Raw genomic sequence first — 26,290 nt, forward strand, 5'->3', positions numbered from 1 at the left:
CTGCGCGCGTCGGTCGCTTAGACAAGATGACGGAAAAAGTTCCTACTCTAGGAATCTATAATAGAATTTATTTCCCACATAGTACATTTAGGTAGGATATAAAAAATACTTCATATCTCATCTAGCATAGGTGGAACAAGTAAAAAGGTTTTCGCCCTAAGGCGATAGTAACTTCAGCGCATGTTCCATGCAATTAGTACTTCCCAAACAGAGCTGCGAAGTAATCGATTCCATTACAGTATTGAATTACTTTCTGTGTAATCAACTCAATTAAATACTTTTAAATTAGGTAAAATTTAACTTTATCAGATCCCTTTTTCTGCAGCTGACTCCTCCACTTCGCTAGGGTGGAGTTACGCCACTGCTATCATCTTGTTTTCAATATAATTTCCTTCGTTTGATATTTAACAGTAAACTAATTGTTTCAATAATCAAATAATCGTTTAGTTAAAAAGTCTATTACTAATGGAATCAATAATCGCTTACTTGAAAAACTCCATTTAATAAAAAAATAGGGCACATACAAGGTGATTTCATAGACTAAAATAAATGAATACGAAAATAAAATATAATCCCAAACGAAAAATTAACTCTTCAATACGAGAATAATGAACAAAAAATGAAAAAACTAAAGATTTTTATCCAAAACATATACAAGTACGTTCCCTTGATCCTTTGGTTCAACAATAGTCCCATTCTCCATAATAAATGCATTATCACCTAAAAGACAAATTACACAAAGAAATTTTCGCAAGCACGTACCCAACATAATCTCCTGATCAGCTTCTGTTAAATCGGGCATAGACAAACAGATGTCTTGGTTACTAATACCGATAGAACCAACATCAAAACTACTCTCAATATCCATCTGCAAATCGGTGAAATCTAACATCTCCCGGTCGTCGCTTGTTTTCGGATCAGTATAGGCGGTCAATGACAAATTATCGTTACTATTTACATTGTAACTGTTCATGATGTTCTCGAAGTTATCGACGATGCTATCAAAATTGGAGTCGTCCGATTCATGGGTGGAAACGAGTTGGGATAGGGTCGACTGTTCCGCGATTACGTTCTCCTTATCGCTCTGTTCTTCAGATGGTAGAACCAGATCGGCGGGAGTCGCCTGCATTTTGGCTACGAGGGCGACATGATCTTGGTCCGGATGGAACTTTTTGATATGTCGAACGAGCGAGGTTCTCAGCTTCATGCACTTGCTGCAAATCGGACAGACGTAGAATTCTTTGAGGACGTGCGATTTCTGATGGATCGCTAGGAGATCGGCGGATGGAAATTCCTTATGACATACTTTGCAGCGGTTTAAATGAACGGTAAATTTGTGCGCCTTTAAACTGGAAGCTTGAGCGTAACTGCAGGGACATTTATCGCATTTGTATGTGTTTAAATTTGTGTGAAGTTTCATATGAACTTTCAAGATACGCTCATTTTTAAGTTCCTTTTTGCAAATGGTGCATGTGACCTATAAAGAATTTGAAATTACTCTCAACTTAATAATTGATAGGAAGTTTCCAGCTAGAAAGTTACCTTTTGATCTGAGTGTCGGTACAGCTTGTGTTCACGAAGCGTGTCACTTTTGTGGAACTTCTTTTCACACAGTGGGCATTGGAATGATGGGTTACTGTGCGTTTTTTTATGTAGGAACAAGCCGGCGCGAGTCTTATGGTTAGCACCACAAACCTCACATGTAAAATTTTCATTCAATGGTGCCACCTTTTCTTTTTGCTTGTGCCTCTTCGCATGTTTTCGTAAATAGCGAATGTGAAAGAATTTCTTACCACAGGTACTGCATGGGAAAACCTGCTTTGCACTATTGGAGAGAGCAGTACAATTGTGATTCTTATAATCTTTTTGGGAGTGATTTTTCTTATTGCACTTTTCACATAAATACACTCCTTTGTGCACAAGATTCGTATGTCGATCTAAGTATTTTTCCGAGGAAAAAGTTTTACCACAAATTGTGCACGCGTGTATAAGACTTGTATCTCTCTCACAACTGTGCATGATCAAATTTTCTTTGCGACAAAATATCTGCAACGAAAGATTAGAAAACTTCAGCCATTGAGAAAATTACCTTCAAGCAATAAGTGCAAGTAAACCGGCCGGTGTGCGTCCTTAAATGTTGGATTAAATATCGTAACTTGGTAAACACCTTCAAGCAAATGTCACAAACAAACTGTTCTTGAGTCTCAGTTATATCGAAATTGAAATGATCTAACTCCTTCACGTTTTCAGTCAACAGATTATCAACAGCTAGACTAAGGGCGTCATTCTCCAAAACGTTTAAATTTAAATCCATATTTGACAACATTAGATTGGTATTATCCAAACTATCTGCTAATAAAGAGTTTAATAACGGTCCTCCCACTATGGATTCTTTTGGTTTCACATTGTCAGTCTCGGAACTTTTGTGCTCTTCCTTTGCAATTGATTTGTTGTGTACTTTTCGCATGTGTACCCTTAAATTCTGAAACATATTCTGTTGTCATATCTTTCAATAAAGATCATACTTATTGGCCCACGTCAAAATTTCAAGTTATGATCAGAGCCCCCCACTTAATGTTACGTCTGTGTTTAAAAATTGCCTCAAAATGTGTAGAAGCATGTACGAAATGTATTGAACAAATCGTCTCTGAGCTATTAGGCACCAATTTTGTTTGGAAAACGAACAACACTGTTGCCTCAATTTGTACCAAAATGAATGACGCAAGTGAGAATCAAAGATGTACCTTTTTTGTCGAAAAAGTTCCTTCACACTCATCGCAATTTACATTTACTTTTTTTCGGGTGTAATGGTCAATGATGTGATTGGAAAAACGTGCAATGTCGTTCTCTAATTTACCGCAAAACTTACACGTCCAATTTTCTCGGTCCACTAATTTCTGTTGCTCCTTCAGCAACTTATTCATATCTGTAACGACGGCGTATTGAACTGCTCAAAATAATTGTAAACTTTACCAACAGGCTCCTTTGGCATATCAGTGTTTTTGGTCGGAATAGAAAGGCTATAAGGCATTAGTGGTTTCTTTCCCATTTTCTTTCCATAGTAATCGGAGTACCAAACCTTTAAATAATCTCCAGGATGGACGTCCTTAAGGCACATGTAGATAATCTCGGATTTATGCTAAAATACGTAAAAGTGCATGGCAAAACCTATTTTTTCACAACTCTACCTGAAAACAAATCACATTTTGTTCTTCCGCATGTTGCGCAGGTGATATAAATATTATCCAGTTACAGCAGTATTCGTCAGCAGTATCTAAGTAATACCCTGAGAGATCCTCTTCGTTAGTGCTAAACAATTTTAAAGGAAATGTTATAATGGGATTCAAAGTTAATAATGTTCGCGCTTCCAGCGGTCCTAATTGGGTGCCTTTCCCGATGAACGTATTAGCGCAAATCGCGTAGGTGCCGTCTGCCATTGTTCGAATGTTAACAACTTCCGGTAAGGTTGCACGAGCTCTAGTCAGAGCTACTTTGTCAGGTATCTACAAGAGAGGTCTTGTGAATTCGGTGGACAGGGAAAGTTTAGAATTACATGTTTTGTGAAGGGTACACATTCGCATTGAGAATATCGATGGGCCTCGCCACATATTCCGCAAGGGTCTGAAATCATAAGAGGGTAGAATATTATTCCTGACGAAAAATCAACAAACCGGAATTTTCAATTTCACTCATGGTAAATTAAATTCAAATAAAACTGGTGTATTCCCTCATTTAGTTTGATCTTTTTTGAGGTTATGTAAGTTTAACTCTTACAGGGTGATTCGTAAATTGTAAATAAAAAATGGTGCTTTAAATATGCCGAGAATTAAGGCCGAACTTTATTCAGTTGAACAGGAAGAATAGAGAAATTACTTTGATTTGATGTAATTGCTGACCGTCACGAACAATGGAAAACATTGGAATCTATCATTCTCTTAATTTTTGAAGGAAAAACCAGACTCTTATAATTCTGTCGATTCTTCTAAGTCTGCAATTATTCTTTAGATTCCTTCGATTTTTTTACATGATTAAACTTTTTCAGATCCTTATAATTCTTCGAACTCGTCGAATTCTTTCGTATCTTCCAGTTACTTCTTCCTGTGGACTTTCGAATGTTTGGGGATTTTTTGAAATCCCTTTACGAACTTTATGTCTTTATGTGTATGATATGTTGCCTAAGCATTGTGGAAACACTTTTAATACGCTGGGTGTCACTGTATGCGCGGTCTAGTAGTAACAAATATCTGATGAGGGCGAAGGATAGTCATTTCAAGAGTTTTCTTTTAAAGAATATTATCACTGTTCACTGTATATATAATATACAATATAATTAATTCAGGATTCCAGAATCGGTACTCATCATTAGACACATCCACACAGTGATCCAACAAAAGAAAAAAAATTACTAAATAATCAATCAATCGCTAAATGGAAAATTGGCAGCAGTTATTTGCAAATACTCTAATCACGACGTGCCTACAAAAATAATACCGTACGTCAACAATCAAATGTTAAAGTCGTGTTTTTTTAGTACTTAAAAACGAATATCATTTTTAAATGAAACCCTTTCTGTTGACATGTAATTTCTTTGTTAAAACAACCTATTTATAGAATTTTTAATCATTACTTTGGGCGCCATTTTGTATGTGGCCGGTGTAATTTACGTACATTTAATCAAAATTTGAATTGTTTTACGTAAATTAATTCCACGCCGTTTATTACTTTATAATCTAGTGCGTTAGTAAATTACAATTCTTTCCTTGATAGGTAAGCCAAAGTTTTTCTTTTCAACTTCAAAATTATCTGTCATTACTGTCACTCCCTTTGTATTTTTATTTCAAATTGACACTTGTCAACTTTATAAACCACCAAAACCCTTTTTTTCTTCGTTAAGCTTTAACTGTGAGTGAGATGCATTTGGTTCCAGGTTTGATCATGCCAGTACACTAAGCCAATATGACAATTGCAACAAGAGGTCAGGGATTATCAGGAGAACCTCCTGAAACCCAAGTAATTCAAACCGATAGATTAGTGACACCTTTTTATAACTCGTTGTTTGTAGAGTTTGGTACCCGGCCCTTCTGATCATCGGGATGAACATCAGGATGATAACATCGAACCTGACTTTCCCTTAGATAAATTGGCTTCCTTAGATGAAAAGATATCCAGTTTACGTTGGGTCGTGCCCGTCTTACCGGATCAGGAATTGGAATGTTTGTTAAATGCGTCAATCGAGCTGGCCAGAAAGGGGTTAGATACCCGTTCGGAAGCGTGCCAGAGATTTTTTCGAGAGGGACTAACAATATCGTTTACGAAGATACTAACAGATGACGCAGTCTCCAGTTGGAAATCGAACATACACCTGTGCATTAATCAAAATTGCGTACGATTAGTCGAGCTATGCGTTCTAAAGCTTACACAAGACTGGTTCCCGTTATTAGATCTATTAGCGATGGTTTTTAATCCGAATAGCAAATTTCACGCATTTAATTCTAGTAGACAGAGCGAAACCGTTAACGCCACACTGAATTTATCGGAGGAAGAGTTGTTTGCGAGGCCCGTTAACGATCTACGAAATCCACGCGGTTGGCTAGTCGATCTGTTGAATAAGTTCGGAGAGTTGGGCGGTTTTCAGTTGCTTTTGGAACGATTTCAGTCTGGGAAGAACCTGAACATTTCCGTAGTGTTCGCACTACTGAGACCTTTCGGATTAGCGCACGAGCACTTAACCCCGCATACTGTGAATAAATACTTACTGCCAATTTTAGTAAGTTGCATTTAGTTAATCTATTTAATGTTCATGCCTCGAAAAGACACGCAAAGCCAATGAGAACGGTTAGCACTTTGATTAACTTTTATTGAAATTACGCGATAATGCAATGACAAGATTTAGTTAAGCTAAGGATTTCAGTCAGTACTATAAAGTTGCGAAATGTAGGAATATAAGGAAGGATATCAACAGAGAAATATCTCTAAAAACTAATATCTTTACAAAGAATTAGAAATCATGGTTTCCTCATAAAAACATCAATCAAAAACCTAAAAAATACTCCTGGGGATAAAACCATGGTGTAAAATAGTAAGAGGTGTATGAATTCTGTATTTTTAGTATAAGCGCAAAGTGAAGCCATTTTATGGTGTTCTACTTATGGAGTTTTATTACGTAAATTGCGATTGCGCTCATTTATTTCAAAACGCAAACCGAAATACGTACAAAAGAATGTATAAAGATAAATTGTAGAGGACTAAATTTCCTACAAAAAGTTCCACAAGGGGTCTTCAACCATTTTTGAGTAATTAGGTAATGCACTAGCCAGTCTGGCTGTGGCTGTCAATCCCACTAACGATTGCTATTGCACTAGGTGGGCTCAAATAAGCAATAGCATAGTGTAAGGAATAGAATAGTGAAACAACCTTACGGAAAAAAAAGGAAAACAGATTTGGACATTGAGATTTCGATGTTACAGAATCAAGTATTTTGTGTAAAACAGATTGTTTTAGATGTCAGTTTAATCTTAATGACAAGTAATGGTAATTCATTTGTTCTATTTACACAAAATACTTGTTTCTGTGGTTGCTATGCAAGACTACAAATTATATACCTATTGATTTAATCAAAGTGATCTGATATTTGTAAAATTATGCATATGCACATAATTTCATATTCTTTTCTTAATAATTGTTTGCCGTATTATGGCTGAAATGGCACTTTTCTTCAACAATTATTTTTTTTTTATTTTATCAAAAGTCGGGATCCCAAAACCTCAAAACGAGATTCAAAAATGATAAATCATGGGCACTTGACGGACGCTTCATATTTTATAATATTGACACTCCCACAGTCACACTAAACACGGATACAACCGGATGTATGGTACTGCTCAGTTCTGCCAGTATACTACCAGGTGCTGTATATGTACTACCTGGTACTGCCTGGTCCTGCTAGTGTACTACCAGGTCCTGCGTGTGTACTGTCTAGAATTTGTACATGTGCTACTGCAGTGAAATAACCCTTACGAAAACCTAAAAAATACTCTTGCGAACTTCTTAGATAAAACCATCGTGTAAAATGGTAAGAGGTGATGAACTCCCTATCTTTAGTATAAGCGCAAAGCGATCCCCGTTTGGGATGTAAGAGAAACTACCACTAGTGGAGTTTTCTTACCAAAATCATGATCGCACGCATTTATTTCAAAACGCAGGGCAAACCGAACTAGGTACAAAGGAATGTATAAAGATAAGCTAGATGACTAAATTTCCTACCAAAAGGTCTGTGAGGGCATAGGTTTATCTTCAACCATTTGTGAGTAATAAACATTTAGGTATAAGTAAATATTGAATTATAAAAGTCTAAATAAAATTTTGAATGTAATGTATTAATAGATAATTTAAGTTGGTTAAATTCACACAAAGAAAACGAAAAAGGCAGCCCCAAAAACGCATTGTTTTAAGAACTTTCTATCGTTTGTTTGGTTTTCCTGTCTTTTAGCACCACAAATTTTAATCCTATAGTTTTCAAGATGTGTAGGTACTTATTTCTTTTCTTTTGTTTTAGTAGCTTGTCTAATATGAGAAAAAAAATCATCTTTTTATTTGTTATTTTTAATCGTGCAGTATATGAATTTACCCAAGTCATCAATTTTTAGGAAATGGTTCCCGGTATTCTCGATAAGTTAACGGACGAAGAGTTGAAACGCGAAGCGAAAAACGAAACGAAAAGCGACATTGTATCCGCCATTATAAAATCGTCGAAAAATTTAGCGCTGCGTGTCTCAAATCAGGAGGAATTAATACGAACGTTGGAAAATTTTCGATTAAAAATGATCCTGCGACAGTTGCAAATCTCTAGCTTCAACGGGAAGATGAATGCCTTAAACGAAATTAACAAAGTGATATCGAGCGTCGCGTACTACCCGAATCGTCATCACGGCGTCGAGGAGGAGGAGTTTTTGACTCCCGAGCGTATGGCGAAGTGGTTGAACGAGAATAGAGTATTGGAAATAGTATTACGGGATTCGTTGCATCAGCCCCAGTACGTGGAAAAGCTGGAGAAGATCTTGAGGTTCGTCATAAAGGAGCGCGCGTTGAGTTTGTCAGATTTGGACGCGATTTGGTGCGCGCAGGTTGGTAAACACGAGGCAATTGTGAAAAACGTTCACGACCTGCTGGCGAAGTTAGCGTGGGATTTTAGTCCCGAGCAGTTAGACCATTTATTCGAATGTTTCCAAAGCAGCTGGACGTCGGCCTCGAAACGACAACAGGAACGGCTGCTGGAATTAATTCGACGGCTCGCCGAGGACGACAAAGATGGAGTTATGGCGCATAAAGTCTTAACCTTGTTTTGGAATCTGGCCCATTCAGAGGATGTTACAATTGAAATTATGGACCAAGCCCTAGCGGCCCACGTTAAAATTTTGGATTACAGTTGCTCGCAAGAGAGAGATGCTCAAAAAACCGTGTGGCTAGATAAGTGCGTCGACGAGCTTAAATCCGGTGACAAATGGGCGTTGCCCGCTTTAAAGCAGATCAGAGAGATCTGCTGTCTTTATGAACCATCGACAAACGGAATGCACGCCCAAAGGTCTCATCATATGTTTTATAGGCAGGAAGTGATTGAACGTTTGCAAAACCAACATTCTTTAGTTATTTTAGTTACAAATACTCTTACGTCTTATATGGATAGGCTTCGTGTTCTCGTTAAGGAACACCCAGAACTTACTAGCGACACCTATTTGCCAGACGGTCGCTATAGTCATGTTCTTCAAGTGCAAGAACGACTTAATTTTTTAAGGTAAGAAAACTAATTAAGCAATATTTGTAGTCGCCCTAAGGATCACAATTTTGAACCTGTCTACTTTTCTCTAAAATATTAAACCAAATATTTTTGACCCCCCTACACCGAAAACTAGAAGGGTTTTGATTATATATTTTTGACTAGTCCTGTAAGGCATAACAATTTTTCAGTATTTGTTCCTTGGATTTCTCTATGTATTTTATGGTTTTTCGATATTCTTCAATGTTCTTCGTTTTTTGATTGCACATCAGAATGTACAAAAATTAGAAAAAGCTTGCCATATGCTTGGCTGACCAATGTATTGCACTTTAATTTTTAGAACAGTAGCGGCCAAAAGTTGATCACAATACAGTGTATCGGCAATAACTTTTCATGGTGTGACCATAGAATTATCAGATAAATAATTAAAAAATAAATGAAACATCCCTACAACAAATAGTGGCTGACTGACTTGGAATTGTTTTTCATAGCACTCTAAATAACATATTAATCTCAATCAAATTGTGATCAAATTTTGGCTGCAACAGTACCTTTAAATTAACAGAACTCTAAAAATTAACGAGAACGCAATGAGCAGGGTAAAGTCAATAGATATAGAAAGTACCGCAATCGTCCACCATTTTTGGGCAAATTTGCTGCCAACTTAAAAAAATTGACAAATAAAATCTGAATAGCTGTAATTTTTTATAACCTAATTTCATAGCACTGTCATATTTTATAAAAATATCATTGAACTGTATACTAACGTAACTGGAACGGTTGCGCTATAACAAATAAATGAGGCAAATAAATTTGTAGGCAACCCGCAGTAGTAAAGGGTATCTGTCTCTTTTTATCTTATTACTTTAAACGATATTTATCTTTATCCTGAGTGAATATGCTTAATTGTAAAATCTTTTTGTATTTTAAATTGATAATTCATAAATAAACTAGTCTATTGAATACTTTTGTATGTTCGCAAACATTTAGACCATTTAAAATTAAGTTTAAAGTTGTTTTTTTGATGCATATAAAAGTATGGGTTTATAATGTCTAAAATTTTCTCTTTTATCAGTATTTTTGTTGAAATTGTCCTACTTTGTAGGTGTATGATTTATAATTTACAAAAAAGATGAATTTTTTAAAATGCACTTATTTTAAATACACACATTTACATAATACCTATAGTTTATACATTTAACAATTATTAAATAAAATTAATTTATTCATTTTTTGCCGAACTGTTGCAGATTTTCCATGAAATTCTAAATTTTTTAATTTGGAATGGTGGTGCATTCTGCATTTCAAGAAGACATCCACTATTTTCCGTATGATCTGAATTTCATGGGAATCTTCAGCAAGAAACTCTTCTGTTACTGGATGCGTTGGCTTAAAGATGTGAATCTTTGCTGAAAAATTGTGAATTGCCGGGTTTGTTAATAAAAGTTTCAGATTGTAGGTATTTTTTAAAACACCTCCTTGTTCGATTAGAAGGCGAAACTGTTTTTCAACAAAGTTCACAATCTCATAGACTACTTTAGAAGAGTAAATTAAGCCTCCTCTAGTAACATGGTTCACAAATTTTTTATATATTTCATCTGAAGCAGAATAACTATGGTCTAGTAAGTCATTATTTTTATAGACTAATATTTCTATACAATGGTTACATGTTGCTTTTTTAACTAGATTTTTTACTATGTATCCGGAAATGTAGAAAATTACATTTTCTTGAAAATCTGTCAATTTCACATTTGCCAAATCCTTTATAAAGTTTTGAATCTGAGAAAGTTCCTCACCAGAATCTTGTGCTATTTCTTTTCTGTGCCTCTCCTCTGACCTGAACTCAAAAGATGGAGTAGAGTATGTCGCAAAATCGCTACAATTAGCACTAACACTTGGAGTTATCGAATTTCGAAATATTAGTTGTCTAAGAGCCCACTTCAACTGCTGACTATTGGGATTGTTGTTCCAACCTCCCCTACTTCGAATGCATGAAAAGAAGAGCTCTAGATGGTCTTGTGAACATTTGTATGTTAAAAAATATGAAAAGGGCTCTTTATTTAAGTTAAATAAATCTTTAGCTAAACCAACTATACCTTCCATCGTTAAAATGAATCCAACTGCAAATGTTTTACGTTGATGATGAAGTAAAGAAATATTATTCACTTTTAATGATTTTAAATAGTCTTTAGTTTTGTTAAATATTTCTTCATAATATTTTAATGACTGAGGTCTGATAGGTGCCTTAAAACCCCTTCCATATGGATTTCTCGAATTTAGCATATCAAATGCCCTGTCTATAAATCTAATAAATTCTACAGTAGCAGCACTTTTTTGGAAATCAGGAACTTCACATTGTTCTAAATATTCAATAGCATCTGCTACTCCGCTGCTTAAAGTTTGAGCTGCTAGACGCACATTCATTATTTTATTTTTATAATTAATATGGGTTGCTGTTAATGCATTAGCTAATGTTAAGTTCTCCGAAAATTGCATATTGTCAAGTGCCTTAATATATTCCCATTTAACTTCTCCTGCATTTGAATTTAAATTAATCTCAGCTAATGCATTTCTAGCCAACTTTAACATATGACAAATATCTAATAAGCAATACACTTTTACATTATTTGTGCAAGGATGTAAAAAATAAGGAATTAAATTATCGGCTAAAACATTACAACCTAACTCATTAAATGTTCTAATGTTTGTCTGAGTGCCATCTGCTGTTATGGATCTGACTACAATACCACTTTCATATAAACTTCTTAAACAAGATGTTATTATCTGAGTTTGTAGAAAGGCGTCCGATTTAGTTATGAGAAAATAGGCAACAGGGCATTTAAAATTGTTCTTATAACTAACAATTTGCACAAATAAAGCTTCAGTAGCTGGCATCTCAAAATCCACTTCAACAATACCCCCATAATTTACATTTCCAGTAAATTTCCCATTACTATGGTCCCAAATCACTTGCTTCCTAATTGACATTCCATCTAAGATTAGTCCACAATTTTTCAAGAAGGGTTTGTTGTGCACTTCTTCCTTCAAATAATCCAACACCTCCTGTAATATTCCTGGCTCACAATTTACAGTACTTAGCCATTTCCGAATAGTGCGTCCATTTGGTAAAATAAAATATTGTTTTAAAAAATTGTAGGCCTTCGGGGAATAAAAATATAGAGTATGAGCAAATTGTTTCATGACTGACGAATATCTGCGTTGTGTTGGATTTACTTCCTTACTGTTTTTTTGTAAAAGAACATTCTAAGGGTAGACCTATAAAAATTGACGTTTTTAGAACTATAACTGAAAATAATTTTAAGTAAAGAATCTCACCTTCAAAATAGTTTTTTAATACAGCATCTAAATTAGTATTGCTGTGTCCACTCTTTGAAATTTCATTAATTACTTCTTTCATAGAGGATAATTTTAAGTCCCTTCTTCTAACCTTTTGCTTCAGGGTTTTGATTTGCCGTCTTAATGCAGTAACTGAACTACTTGCCAATGTCTGAGTTCCACAGTCTTTAGAAGTGGCTACATATGCTGTCGATGTAGATGGTGGACAATCTATATCCATATGTTCTGCTTTACTGGCAGTTATGTTAGGCTAAAACAAAATAATTATTTTTTAAAAATCGCCTTCCAAAACAATCGCATAAAATATCTACCTGTTTTTTTACAATGGTTCTTCTTGATTTACTTGGTTTCAGTAAATGCTGAGGAAATGAAAATACTGATGGAACAGCATCTGCTTTAAGTAGTTTCAATGTACATCCTGGCTTATCTTGGTAGTCGGAAGGAAGAAAGTGCGCCCCACAAAGCTTACTGGTTTTAGAGGGATACCAATTTTCTCTCCGAACTGCGTTTTTCCAAAGTTCTAAGATTGCTGGGCGTTTCAATGGGAAACTAAAAAATAACATATATGTCGTTAATTAATACATACATTAATATAATTTAACTAAATGTACCTATTGTGCTTATATGCACCGTCAAAATTAAGTCACGCTTAAAGTTAAGTGGAGCTTAAAAGCGTTGGTACCGATTGTTGAGACAATAATTGGTATGGACTTTAAGCTTCGCTTCATGGTGGTTTATTTATAGCTTCACTTAACTTTAAACATGGCTTAATGTTGATGGTGCATATAGGCCTTAGACATTTAGTATTTTTTTAAAAGAAAAACATTATTCTATATTGTTTAATTAGGCTATAGTTTAACTACTACATATAAATCACATAATAATTTATGCAAATACTTACAGATGGAACGGAATTTGCTTTTCTTTGCTATGTTCATTACTGCACTTAACAGCCACACAATGATGCACCATTTTCGAAAACAGGCACTACACAAAATATTAATAATTTAACAAGATGAACTCTGTTCTAATTGTCTCTATACACAGCTAACACAGCAAACAAAACTCTGTGCTACTCAGAATAAAATAAAAAAGCGTCCTAACCCCCAAATTTGGGTATACTTTTGATGCCGGTAGAAATTTACAATCTACCTGTGCGAGTTGAAAAGAGATGGATATCCTTTAGTATAACGATATCTCTCTTTGCGCTTGACGACACACACCTGCCGGTATAAGATATACGGACGAGGCCCTTCCAGTTACGTTAGTATACAGTTCAATGAAAAATATCTCCAAACAGGTGGAACAATCCCTAACATTAAAGATACTAGAATCTGGTAACTTCCGCCATTTTTGGGCAAAAATCATGCGCTCTCTCTCTAACACACAAGCCCAATAGATTGAGGTACTTTCTATATTTAGTGACTTTAGGGCAGGGGTTTAATAAGTTTAGACCTTAAATTTAGACCTTTAGTCCGTTTTAAAATAAACCCTTAATCAGTGCTTCTACCTTGTTGCCTTTTTTTGCCTCTTTATCTTCCTGTATTGAGCCTTTAGGAGTCTATTGTGTATTGATGTTCTTGATCGGCTTCTGCTAGTTTGTCTGATTCGATTCTGGTGCATAAACCATAGATCTAGTTGTTCTTGTATACATTCTCTTGGCACATAGAATACAGAAAACTGTGTGTGAGTATTAGGAAGCGACTGGAGTACTGTACACTCACTGAAGGGGCATAACCTGTTTCCAGAGCACCAGCAGCTATTTAGCATTGGCCCAGTGTTCTATAAGTTATGCAATTGTGTACATGTCTTAGCCTCAATATCACCTTTACTCTTTCCGTCATTTGTAATTAATTGAAAATTTTCAGGTTTTTATTAAAAGATGGTCAATTATGGCTGTGCGCGGAGCAGGCGAAACAAATTTGGCAGTGCCTAGCCGAAAATGCCGTATTCGCATCGGATCGTGAGGCGTGCTTTCGATGGTTCTCGAAGTTAATGGGCGAGGAGCCGGACCTGGATCCCGGCATAAACAAGGACTTCTTCGAAAACAACATTTTACAATTAGAACCGACGCTACTCACCGAGAGCGGCATAAAATGTTTCGAACGTTTCTTCAAGGCCGTCAACACGAAGGAGGGCAAGCTGAAACCGAAACGGCGTTCGATTATTACGGACGATCCCGACTTAATAGGCTTAGATTATTTATGGAAACTTGTTACCTTGTGCTCGGACGACATTGCATCGCGGGCGATCGATTTACTTCGCGAAGTTAGTACCAATTTAGGACCTAGGCTGTTGGCATCTCAGTTAGTTTTTCACGAGACCTACATAACCGAGTGTTACGATCGTTTAAGAACTCATTACGATATATCGACGGTTTATCAGAAGACCAAAACGGAAACGGATAAGGAATTTGATCTGAACCAATTGCAGAATAGTATTACATCGGAGGCGGTTAAAATGTGTCGCATATTGCGAGTACTACACGAATATCTTAGCGAATGTGATAATGCTTTTTTGGGCGAACGAAAGATCCTACCATTACATCGAGCATGTAAAGGGAAACATATGGGATTAATTATTCGGTTCTCCAGCCCCAATCGTCCGGTAGAGGATTTAGAAGTTACCACGCATACGAACGATACAATAGCATCGGTCCGGCGATATATTTTAAGACGGATAAAGCCAGTAGTACATTGTAAGTTAGAACTTTTTATAAACGGAGAGCTTTTGGATACCGCCGACGATAGGAAACTTCTCGGTCAAATCCCTCTTCGTGACCGAATGGTATGGATCTTACTTACCATTCAGTTTGGTAATTTTTTAGTTTTAGATTATTTCGGCCAAAATTACTCAGGTCAATTCCAATATGGCGTCGTCCCAAGACAGTAGCTCAGATAGCTCTACGTCATCGCCACAACATCCGTACGATAGTCCAAATCTGGAGGCGGAAAATTTACTACCCGGCGTGTTAATGTCGACGCAACCAGTCTACACTCATTTTTTTTGTCAGCTGTATAACATTGGCAGTCAAGAATTTCCTCCTCTTAGAGATAGTACAAATGCCCTTTTACAATTAATGCCTTGCGATACCACGACAGTTGATCATTTGTTATTAGCTTTTAATGGTTCACACGAACCCGAAATTAACGTAGACACATTATTTTTTAGTGCCACCCCGGCAGAAGTAAGTCACTGCTACTGTTCGAAACATTTCAAACACGACTGTTGCAGGTTTTGTACAACTTGGAAGTTCTATACGTGCTGCTGATGCCAGCGACTGAACTGCTATCCGAGAAATCCTACGAGTTTCAATATAATTTTATGATTTCCGGCGATGCCCACAGGTTTCTGGAGATGTTTACTAAAAACAATTTCATGTGTAATGCCGATATGGTCACTAGGCGTTCGGCGTACCTTGTTGTTATAAAGATCTGTAAATTAATTTTGACATCTGTGGCACAGGTACTTGTCCGGCTAAGCGAAGATCACACTCCTCCAGAATTGGAATCGAATAGTGATAATGCTTCACCGGGCGTGTTTCTGAAGCAAGCGTTAAGAAGTATTCCTGGACATGCAGATTCGGTAAGTGTTAACTCGTACTGTAGGTAAGTGTTATAATTGGAACTTTCCCTTTCCCTTCATTTTTCACTGTTGTATGCCATTCTCTGACTACTTGTTGCTCTACTTAAATGTAGTAAAATGTTTCAAGGCTATGAATAAAGTTGGAGCAAATGGATTTACTTTCCAATGATTTTTTATTCACTACTTCTTGAAAGTTGCATTTCGTTTTGAATGTGTATTGGGGGCCCCTATAAGACTGTTCCTCGGCCATATCTCTGGAACCGTTCGTCGTATGACTTAGGAGTAAAAAAATTATTAGGTAACTCGGTCATGCAGAATCACTGGAAAATATTTTCAACTTCTAAAAATGACCACCAGAGGGCGTAACTGCCATCTTACATTTTAAAATTGCATTTTTTTTAAATTTCGCATAATAAACTAAAAATTTTTTAAACTTAAATAGTGAGAAAATGAGATTAATTAATTTGCTTAAATTGTATCTTAAATTTACTTTTGACGTATTTCCGATATTTGTCAATGGCGCGAAAGTTTGTTTGGAAAAGCACCCTACACTTTTAGGTAGGCCTTGGAAAATTAAACAAATGAAACAAGATGCATTATAAAATAACCACAGCCGTATTTTGTAAATTATTGTGCTGTGTTTACATTCAGAAAGTGCAGTTTTTTGAATTTGTAATCTTTTCTAATAGGCCGATTTCTAACCAGATTTAATATGCTGGCGATATATTTTGAGTGCTTTCAAAATGCGACCATCGCTGCCCGCATCTTCTATTTGTGCGTTTGGCCCAGCGCCTGTTTACAACGGGTAGCATCCATAGACCTGCCATGAATCGGAGAAATAGGCAAAATAATAAACAAAATGTTATTAATGTTCTGGCATCTGGAGAAAGTTACGAAATTTACCGCGCGATCCTTGGCTTTCAAAGATCCATTAATCTCATTACCCAATATTTGAGGTTAGGAACGAGATTTTGAAAAACGGTTTTCACTGGCCTCTTTGGATGTTATTTGGCTACTTTTTCATAAATTCCATTTCATTTGATTGTTTTGATTTCTTTAGGATTTTGGGTCATGGTGTCAATACTATCCCCCGGGCGGAGAAGAATTCAACTAAATTAACTATATTGATTGGTTGATTCTTATTGCCCAAGGAATGCTCTTTTCGACGATACCTAACCGTTAAGAAGTTAAAACAGGTTATTGCAAAAACAATTGAATGCCCCACACGATCTTTGTTTTTGAAATAACTGAGTTTTTTTACTAAAATGATAGATACTCTGGTTCTCTTTTAAAATGTGAAAAAAAATTTTAGTTTATTGTACAAAATTTAAAGAAAATGACATTTTAAAAGTTTAAGATGGCAGTTACGCCCTCTGGTGGTCATTTTTAGAACTTAAAAATATTTTCCAGCAATTCTTCATTCACGGTTCCCGAGATATGGCCGAGGAGAGGAAGTCTTATTGGGTCACCCGGTACAGGGTGTTCTATTAATAAGGTCACAGCATTTAGAGATGTTAACATCTGTTTAACAAATCAATTTTTGTTCCAGGCACTTCGTCAGGTGTCCATGAAGTTGGCTCAAGGTTTAGCAGAACTAATGTTAGCTGAGACGAGCGTTGGACAAGCGCAGGCGCTATTCAGTCAAGCTCTCAATTGGGAACTACCAGACTGCCTGACGGTGTTCGCCTTGGTCCATCTGATATGGGCGGCCAGTAGTGCCAACCTGCACGCGCTAAACGCTTCCCCGGAAACGCTTCACTCCCTGTGCGATCCGACGAAACGCAACGCGCCCCTGGAGTTACATCAGGACGACGTACTTCTCTGCAGGGAGGCGTTGGAATTGCTGAGCATCGCGCTAGTGTTAAATCCAAGTAGTTTCGAAGTGCTCTGTCACGATAAACAGTTTTCTATGTTTCTGACTGATTTAGTTTTGTTAAATCCGAGTCGCGCCGTTCGTGTGGCCGCCGCGGAACAGTTTATAATTATTTGCACTTGCGGTAGCGCGAGTCAGTTGGCGTTGCAAATAATCACGCCGTTGTTAATTTCGTTATTGGACACATTAGTGCTGGAAAATGCCCAGACTTCGCACGAATTCTTTCAGTTGTTATGTCGTTTAACTAATTGCATGTGTTTGGTTGGTTTTCCTTTTTCGAACGTGGAGGCGTTATTGACGAGGGAGGTTATATGGTTGCGTAAAGCAAGGGGGCAGCACGAGGTTTTACTAGAGGGACACTTATCTTTAGCTCGCGAGTTGTTGTGTTTTTTGAGTATCGAGCAGAAGTGCGAATTGGGTAGTTCAGTGAACGGTAACTTAATTAAAGAACTTTTAGAAGATTTTTTATTTCCGGCAAGTAAACTTATGTTACATCTTAATCGTACCGGGCAGTTAGGCGAAGATCCGGCGACACCTATATGTGATACACCACAAACACAAGCCGCCGCATTCGAGCTGCTCATAAGTTTGTGCATCAATTGTGTACCTAACTGCAGACAACTTGTAACAATGCTCAACGACATGTTTTATTCAGGTCACCCATTAGGCTTATCTCAACTGATAACTTATACTAACTTTACAGACCAAGAGACTGCGTTAATAGAATGGGATTACTTACCGACAGTCGGACCTCGTCCGCTGCAGGGTTTTGTAGGATTGAAAAACGCGGGCGCGACATGCTACATGAACTCTGTTCTGCAACAGTTGTACATGGTTGAAAGTATACGAGATGGCCTATTGGCGTGCGAGGGCGCCGCTACAGATCCGAACGAAGATTTCTCAGGCGAGGATCGTTTGGATCTGGAGACAGATTGCTGTGATGATCGTAATAGTTTGGACGATAATAGGAAGGATTATAATGTGGGCATTTTAAAACAAGTTCAGGCGATTTTTGGTCATTTGGCTTGCTCCCGCCTACAATATTATATACCACGGGGGTTGTGGCGACATTTTAAGTTGCAAGGTATCTATCTCTTTTACCCTACCTCATTTACAGAAAAATTGTTGTTATTCTCTGGGTCTGAGGGTCTAATCATAATGAGCAATTTACTTATACAGGGTGTACCCCTGGCCCCTCTATAGCGCGTCCAAACCTCCAAATTCAGTATGGGCTCTTATGGAGTATACACCTCCTTTACTATCTTTAGCGATTCCCAAATAACACTATCTTTGTCCTACAAGGCAACGTTGTCAATTGTAAATTGTAATTTCATCAGTCGTCTGTCACCTGTCACATTTATATTGCTAATATAAATTGTATTGGCAATGTTAAATTGTGATATAAACCATTAAATTTTCGTAAAATTTTGTTTTCTTTAATCTTTATCAGAGAGAGATATGGAGTAAGCATGCATAATTTGTATTTTGAGATTGAGGTTAGGAAGTGTGGTTGTTATACCGTAAAAATCATCTACGGTAATATAAAACTACAGGCACTACATCAGTAACATATGTTTGGCAACCATGTACTGTTTTCCCATAAGCTCCATACTGAATTTGGAGGTTTGGACGCACTATAGTAAACAATTTTCAAAAAAAGACATTTTAAAATCGGTCATTGTTTATTTATTGTCGCATAAATATTTGCATTGATTTTTATTTTTTGATTTTGACTTAAAAAATGACAAATGAGCTATTTTTTGCCGCCGTAAACTCCAGACCACTCTGTAAAAATGAACGGTTAAGGATGTAACAGGTTTTAATTGAATTTTAGGCGAGCCAGTAAATTTGAGAGCAATTTACTTATACAGGGTGTACCATCTAAAATTTGGCCCCCCTAGTAAACAATTTTCAAAAAAAGACATTTTAAAATCCGTCATTGTTTATTCATTGTCGCATAAATATTTGCATTAATTTTTACTTTTTGATTTTGACTTAAAAAATGAAAAATGAGCTATTTTTTGCCGCCGTAAACTCCAGGCCACTCTGGAAAAAAAAAACGGTAAAGGACGTAACAGGTTTTAATTGAATTTTAGGCGAGCCAGTAAATTTGAGAGAGCAACAAGACGCTGTCGAATTTTTTATGTCCCTCGTGGAAAGTTTAGACGAAGCATTAAAAACCTTAGGGCACGATCAGATCATGTCCAAAATCTTAGGCGGTTCGTATTCGGACCAAAAAATTTGCAAAGGCTGTCCACATAGGTATTCGAAGGAAGAACCCTTTAGCGTTATTAGCGTTGATATACGAAATCACAGCAGCTTGCAGGATTCAATGGAGCAATACGTCAAAGGTATTTCCACTTTTTGTCGCAACCAAGCTAACGTTTTTCACGCAGGCGAGCTGCTGGAGGGCGCCGACGCGTACTATTGCGAGAAGTGCGCGAAAAAAGTCGTGACGGTCAAGCGGCTGTGCGTGAAGAAGCTACCGCCGATTTTGGGAATACAGTTGAAGCGATTCGAATACGACTTCGAGCGGGTGTGTGCCATTAAATTTAACGATTATTTCGAATTTCCGCGCGACTTGGATATGGAACCTTACACTGTTAGTGGGTTGGCAAAGCTTGAGGGAGAAGTTATTGACTGTGATTTAGATGCCAGTAGTAATGAAATTTGTACTAAATATCGTTTGTCTGGAATTGTTGTGCATTCGGGGCAAGCTTCCGGTAAGTAGTTGGTTTGCTTTTTAGTTGTTAGTGACTCCTGCAATCCATTTCCTTTTTTTGTAGTTTTTAGGGGCAAAATAGGTCCTTCTACATTTCAGTCAGCCTGCTTTACATTCGCTCCATGAATGGCACGAAAGTTTCCCTGGTGTGAAAAGCAACTCACATGTCATATGTCATTTTAGACAGCCCTTTAAAATTTGTTGTAAAAGACAATTTCATATGACGTGCAGTCAAATGTTGTCTGACAGTGTTGCCTCGAAACCGAGCTCGAAACACTCCAGTATATATTGCTGTGGCCCCACGTTGGGCGCCAAATAAAAATGCTGTGTGGCCCCACGTTGGGCGCCAAATAAAAAAATGCTGTGTGCACCGGTCCGTAGGCCAAAAAGACCGTACACAAAACACCTAAACAAACCTAGCTAGCTGAAACCTTTATCTTGCTCGGAACAAAACTTCTCCTGTGCACAGAGGATGAATTCGACTCTTTTCTCAGTTAATCCATTAACTTCTACCAGATAGTGGGTTAGACCAAATACCTTAAATTCCAAATCGATCTTAAGAATTTTGATTAAATAAAATGGACCTTGGGCAAGTATTCAAAGAAAACAGTAAATTAAAGGAAATGAAATCGTTCGAAAGACAAACACAGAAATTAATGTGAGAATTACAAATTTCAGCTTTAATGGTTACACGATAAAAAAAAACAACAAGGAAAACAAACAATTATTACAAAGAAAAAAACTAAAATTAAAACTTAATCTTACTTACATTCGGTACATGTCCAAAACTGCTAATCTCAAATACGGTACACAAAAAAACAACAAAATTCAAAATTACACAAAAAAAAACACTCAAGTCGGCGCCGACCTCACCTTAGTAACGCACTTTACTGAAGGTCCAAACTTCCAAATCTGCCGCAACTCAAACCTGCCGCAAACTCGGCTTGCCACTCCGTAAAACGGAAACTCCACCAACTTCCAATGCTGCTGGCCTCTACACAATCCAAACTACTGCGGTAACTCGCCGACGCGAAAAATAAACAATCTTCACTCAACTCAAAAACTGCCCTGACTGGCAACAAACTGACGGTAAAAACGTCAAAACTCCCAAAACAAAACTTCAAACTTCAACAAAATGTTTCAATCTCAAACAAACGTAGTTCCGCTCTGAACTTGGCAAAAAGCCCTTCCTCTTCTCAGTCCGTTCTATTTAAGGTGGAAACCCTTCTTCCAAAATTACAAATTAAAACAGCCAATGATAAGCAGTTGACAACAGAAAATTTCCCCACTAACGTAAGTTAAACTAGAGGTAGAATTTATTTTTGTAATCAATTTTTAAGCGACATTAAGAGATAACACTAAATCAAAATACTAGGAAAAATAGAATTTTCTACCTTTTAAATACAATGAAAAGGCGATAAATAACATCCACCTGTCAATTAAATTAAGCGACAATGATAACAGAATAAAAGCGATATAAAATTCTCAGAAATCTACGTTAAATAAAATCAAAGATGAGATTAAAATGTAAACAACACAAACCTTGATCTCTTTTTCGTAACAATAATTTCTGTTGAAGTACTTAACGAACGAAACAAACAAAAATTTAGATTAAGAAAATTAATTACATGGAAATAGGAAACCGCCCTTGTCCATTCTAGTTAAGAATCCCAAAATTTCGTCCTGCCAGACGAAATATCACAGCAATATATATAACACAGTAAATGATAATACTATGCTAGATAGACACAGTAAAAAAGGAAGAGTATGCGTACCCTGAATTTCTGACACTCATTAAATACAATAAAAACCCTTAAATGGCCTACACCAATCCTAAATTTATAATACAAAAAACTAACGTTAGAATGACCATTAAATAAAGTCCTCAAACTCTGTGTCCATTTGACAGAGTTTCCTTCAGGTGCTAAACAAATAAACTAAAACACTACAGGATGTCCCGCCTGAAACTTCTAATGCTAAACCTAAATTACGTTTACAGCACGTAAATTTTCAACTACAGAGTGTCTCGCTCTCATCGTCCGCTAAAGAAACGAGACTTCCACAACAGCACATCCACAAAGTTCGCGCCTTTTTGTGAAGCGAGTGTGAAGTGGGCTTTAGAGCGCTAATTCGATTTGCGGAATTTTGTGCACTGAAATAATGGCGTAATTTGCTTTTAGGTGGTCACTATTACTCCTATATTAGACATCGTGACCCCACTGTCGAAGTAAGATGGTATAAATTCGACGACGGCGAAGTGTCTGAATGTCGAATGGGCGAAGACGAGGAGATGAAAGTGCAATGTTTCGGCGGCGATTATATGGGCGAGGTTTTCGATCCGATGTTAAAGCGAACAACGTACCGGCGGCAAAAGCGATGGTGGAACGCGTACATGCTTTTTTACACGAGGCAGGACGTCGAGGAGACTGCGATTCTGAAATCCTTTGAACAATTGACGATATGTAAGATTACACAGCCTTTCCCAAACCGTCTTTATCTCAATTGCGTTTGTTCTTAGCGGAAAAAAAGGAAGCGCACGTGGTAATGCCGACGGCGATCGAAAATAGTATTAGAAAACAAAATATAAAGTTCCTTCATCATCGCAGTCAGTTCTCGGTGGAGTACTTCAATTTTATTCGTAAACTGATCACTTGCACTACTACTGCACGTTCGAATCATACAATCAGTAATGAGATGGAACAGTTATCGATGCTAAGTACACAGTTGGCGAGCAAATTTTTATTTCACACTGGTTGGCATACGAAAAAAAATTTACGAGGAGCTGCAGTAGATTGGTACGTTTTATAAGCGTTATAATGGAATATTTCGCTGGCCTCGCCCAACTAGCTTTGAACTTTTTACGTATGAGATGGGAGGGGCCAATGAAATAATGTTTCTAATGTGAATCGAAAGGTCAAGTACCGTTGTCTTTTCTGAAGGTGTGACGTCTTATGTATGCATCTGAGAACGGCACCTTCGATCCGATCATGGTTTGCGCATCACATGCTGTTCAACCATCCCCATAGGTTTTGTGAATATTTACTTAGTTGCCCCAGTAACGAGGTACGAACTGCATTTATGAAGATCATAGTATTATTAGCCCACTTTTCTTTAAATGACGGTCCAAGTCCGGCGCCCGCGTGTATAAATAATCCAGATCCGAACGCAACCCTTAGTGATCACATTCTATTAGCTCTCTTAGGACTTTTACAACGAGAGGTTAGCGAACACGGAAGACATTTACCTCACTATTGTAACGTATTTCATATGTATGCTAGTCAAGGTTAGTTTTACACCCGTTCGATTTATCTTATTAACCTTGGCAATTTAAGGAATTCAAGAAAAAACGCAGTTGTTAAAGATGAACGTACCCGCGACCTTTATGATGGTCGCAATGGACGAGGGACCAGGGCCCGCCATTAAATATCAATACACGGAATTGGGAAAGTTGCATCAGCTTGTCTCGTGTCTAGTTCGATGTTGCGATGTCAGTAGTAAATGTCAATCTAGTACGGGTGGAACAGTGATGCCTAATCAATTTCGTGATACTAGCTGTGTGGAACCCATTATGCCACTTTCACCTCAGGCTTTTGAAGTACTTTTCGGACGAACTAGGTGAGTTGAAGCTTGAGGGTATGCACACCCGTTATGCTGCAATTGTGTAATAGAAATTGAAGGTCAGGGCATGCTCAAAAGAGTAGTGACCTCTTTCATCTACAGCTTTTGATATCCACAATAACAATATCTGTAGATTTAATTTTATTGTGTCTTGTAAGGTTGCTGTTTGATACTCCTAGTGAAACTAGACTAGGGCTGCCTTACAGCTCAAGGATCTTGGTTTGAGTTGGTTTGGTATTAATGCACCATTTATGTTAATATTAAAAAAACAAGAAAAGAAAAAATCGGCAGTAATTGATTCAATTTGGCAATCACCCACCATCAATGGCCAAGAAAACAACTGCAAGCAGGAAAATTAAAAATGTGTTTTATTTGTTTTGGGTAGAATTTAAATTGTGAGACTATCATTATAAATGGTAAATGTATGAGTTACTGTTTGCCATTTATCACTGTTACTAATTTTTTCTGAAGCAAATGAACCATTTCAAAAACAGCCAAAATGTCCCAAGTAGAAATCATCCCGTCCCTCCATAGTAGTAAAGAATTCTGTTTCTTCATACAGAATGAATGCTTCAATTCGCAAATGCTTAAAGATAAGGAAAATATAACTACTAATAGTGTCTAATTCCTTATAGTTATATAAAGAAAGTTATAGAAGACACAAATTTAACGGAAGATTCTATAAAGTTACTGCAATTCTGTTCGTGGGAAAATCCACACTTTTCAAGAACAGTCCTCTCTGAGCTTTTGTGGCAGATAGCATTCGCCTACTGTCAAGAACTAAGGCACCATATGGAGCTACTACTGTCAGTTTTGCTGTTAGAGGATTCGTGGCAATCTCATCGCATACATAACGCAATTAAAGGCGTGCCCGATGAGAGGGAAGGTCTGCTCGAGACGATCGCGCGTTCCAAAAATCATTACCAGAAGAGAGCCTACCAGTGCATAAAATGCCTAGTCGCCCTATTTAACAAGTGCAAACCGGCACTGATGATGCTACACCTGCACGCGGACATACGCAGGCACTGGGGTCAGGCGATCGCGTGGTTACAAGACGAGCTGGAGCGACGATATCCGGCGAGTACTTATAACACGTGGTCTCCGCCCGCTCAGAGCAACGACAGCTCCAACGGATACTTCCTCGAAAGGTCTAACAGCGCGCGAAAGACTCTGGAGAGGGCGATCGAGCTCATGCCGGAGCAGGACAGGGACGAGGACGACGTAAGCGAAGAGCAGGAGTCTCAGGAGGAGGTGACGGAAACTTCGCCTGGTCAAGAGGCGCCCACGGAAATGCCGGACGTCACTCAAAGCTGCGAAAACATCTCTAACACTTAATAACATCCGTTTTCAGTCATCGGTCACATTCTTTTTATAGTTTAGATTGCTAGAAATAGTCGTCAGTGAAGATAGTTGTCGGCTCTGTGCCTAACAAAGTAATCAGTACATGAGCAAATTTTGTATATTTGTCTATTTATTTGAGGAGGGGACATGTGATATGTATGTATATAAAAAATGTGACGCATTTCGAATTTTTATATTGACCGAATTGCATTTTTGCTTATGTTTCATTCTGCAAGGTCCCTTTACAGCCTATTATAATAGAGAGAGACGCCTCACTCGCATAAGCAGTGTTTAAAATTGCCAAAAATTTTTTATTAATCAATTAACACAAAAACCGAAGCTTTCTGCCTGTGACGCAGGGTTTTATACTTCGATTCCTTTCATTGTAGATACAAGTTTTAGCCTAGTGATGTTACGATAAAAAAACCATTGAAACAGTGCATTAAATTGTTGGTTGAAATTACAACACTGCTCGTGCTTTTGCAGTGTGTTACATCCTTGAATAGTTAGTAAAGTTTGTCTTTAACATAATTACCTATTATTGTAAATACAAATTGTAATAAACTTGTGCTCTTTATCAGTAAAAAAAAGTTGTGATATATGATTGAGTTTAAGTCATAATTTGTACACGCAAGCATTTTAACACACAATTTGTAAAATTGTTGCTATAAATAATTAATTTTTTTTAAAAATACGTGTATTTGTATAATTGTTTACGAATTATAATTGTTATCAAGATCGGGTATTATTTTACCAAAATATTGGTACCTCCTTGTACCTTCATTAACATAATAGTATCTACTTGCAAAGAAAGTCTGTTGAAATTGTTTAAATTACCGTGCTTATATTTAAACATCCATTATAATTTATATACTGTCACAACTATAAAATAAAACAATTTGGCGATGTTTTCTTTTGTAATATGACCTTCTGGAGTTCCTGAATTTTTTTCAGATCCAGTTTATTATTTGAACAGGATTTTTTCTTCTAGTAGATGGGAGCAGTAGTGAATGGATAATTT

General features: G+C 37.1%; 2 protein-coding genes across 3 annotated transcripts; one reads left to right on the forward strand and one right to left on the reverse strand.

Moving 5' to 3' along the window:
- Positions 1–482: 482 nt before the first annotated feature.
- Positions 483–3,802, reverse strand: LOC116171885 (zinc finger protein 197-like). Its single transcript, XM_031488917.1, has 9 exons — positions 3,672–3,802; positions 3,554–3,621; positions 3,189–3,503; positions 2,974–3,139; positions 2,745–2,926; positions 2,090–2,482; positions 1,543–2,046; positions 763–1,477; positions 483–720 (listed from the first exon to the last, which is right to left on the reverse strand). Exons 1-9 carry the CDS (start codon positions 3,691–3,693, stop codon positions 629–631), a joined length of 2,457 nt encoding a protein of 818 aa, XP_031344777.1. The 5' UTR covers positions 3,694–3,802; the 3' UTR covers positions 483–628.
- A 587-nt stretch (positions 3,803–4,389) lies between these two features.
- LOC116170891 (probable ubiquitin carboxyl-terminal hydrolase FAF-X) lies at positions 4,390–25,319 on the forward strand. 2 transcript variants are annotated; one of them, XM_031487444.1, is made up of 16 exons: positions 4,390–4,492; positions 4,928–5,010; positions 5,063–5,767; positions 7,647–8,791; positions 13,999–14,917; positions 14,964–15,317; positions 15,365–15,715; positions 17,265–18,243; positions 18,292–18,672; positions 19,685–19,939; positions 19,985–20,311; positions 22,491–22,772; positions 22,829–23,105; positions 23,250–23,593; positions 23,643–23,925; positions 24,564–25,319. In XM_031487444.1, the coding sequence occupies exons 2-16, from the start codon at positions 4,957–4,959 to the stop codon at positions 25,261–25,263; spliced, it is 7,356 nt and encodes a 2,451-aa protein (XP_031343304.1). In that variant the 5' UTR covers positions 4,390–4,492; positions 4,928–4,956; the 3' UTR covers positions 25,264–25,319. The 2 variants fall into 2 exon arrangements, with proteins under 2 accessions (XP_031343304.1, XP_031343302.1); XM_031487442.1 differs by having other exon boundaries at positions 4,431–4,767.
- The last annotated feature ends 971 nt before the right edge of the window (positions 25,320–26,290 follow it).

Source organism: Photinus pyralis, unplaced genomic scaffold (assembly GCF_008802855.1).
Source record: "Photinus pyralis isolate 1611_PpyrPB1 unplaced genomic scaffold, Ppyr1.3 Ppyr1.4_LG5, whole genome shotgun sequence".
Lineage (NCBI taxonomy): Eukaryota > Metazoa > Arthropoda > Insecta > Coleoptera > Lampyridae > Photinus > Photinus pyralis.

Excerpts from the sequence above, each read along its gene's own strand:
- LOC116171885 (XM_031488917.1), bottom strand. The coding sequence starts at position 3,693 with ATGAGTGAAATTGAAAATTCCG. Across the intron at positions 3,504-3,553 it reads GTGTACCCTTCACAAAACAT|ATACCTGACAAAGTAGCTCT; the intron begins GTAATTCTAAAC and ends CCTCTCTTGTAG. Across the intron at positions 721-762 it reads TGATCAGGAGATTATGTTGG|GTGATAATGCATTTATTATG; the intron begins GTACGTGCTTGC and ends TTTGTCTTTTAG.
- LOC116170891 (XM_031487444.1), top strand. The coding sequence starts at position 4,957 with ATGACAATTGCAACAAGAGGTCAGGGATTATCAGGAGAACCTCCTGAA. Across the intron at positions 5,011-5,062 it reads GAGAACCTCCTGAAACCCAA|AGTTTGGTACCCGGCCCTTC; the intron begins GTAATTCAAACC and ends CGTTGTTTGTAG. Across the intron at positions 18,244-18,291 it reads CAACGACATGTTTTATTCAG|ACCAAGAGACTGCGTTAATA; the intron begins GTCACCCATTAG and ends CTAACTTTACAG.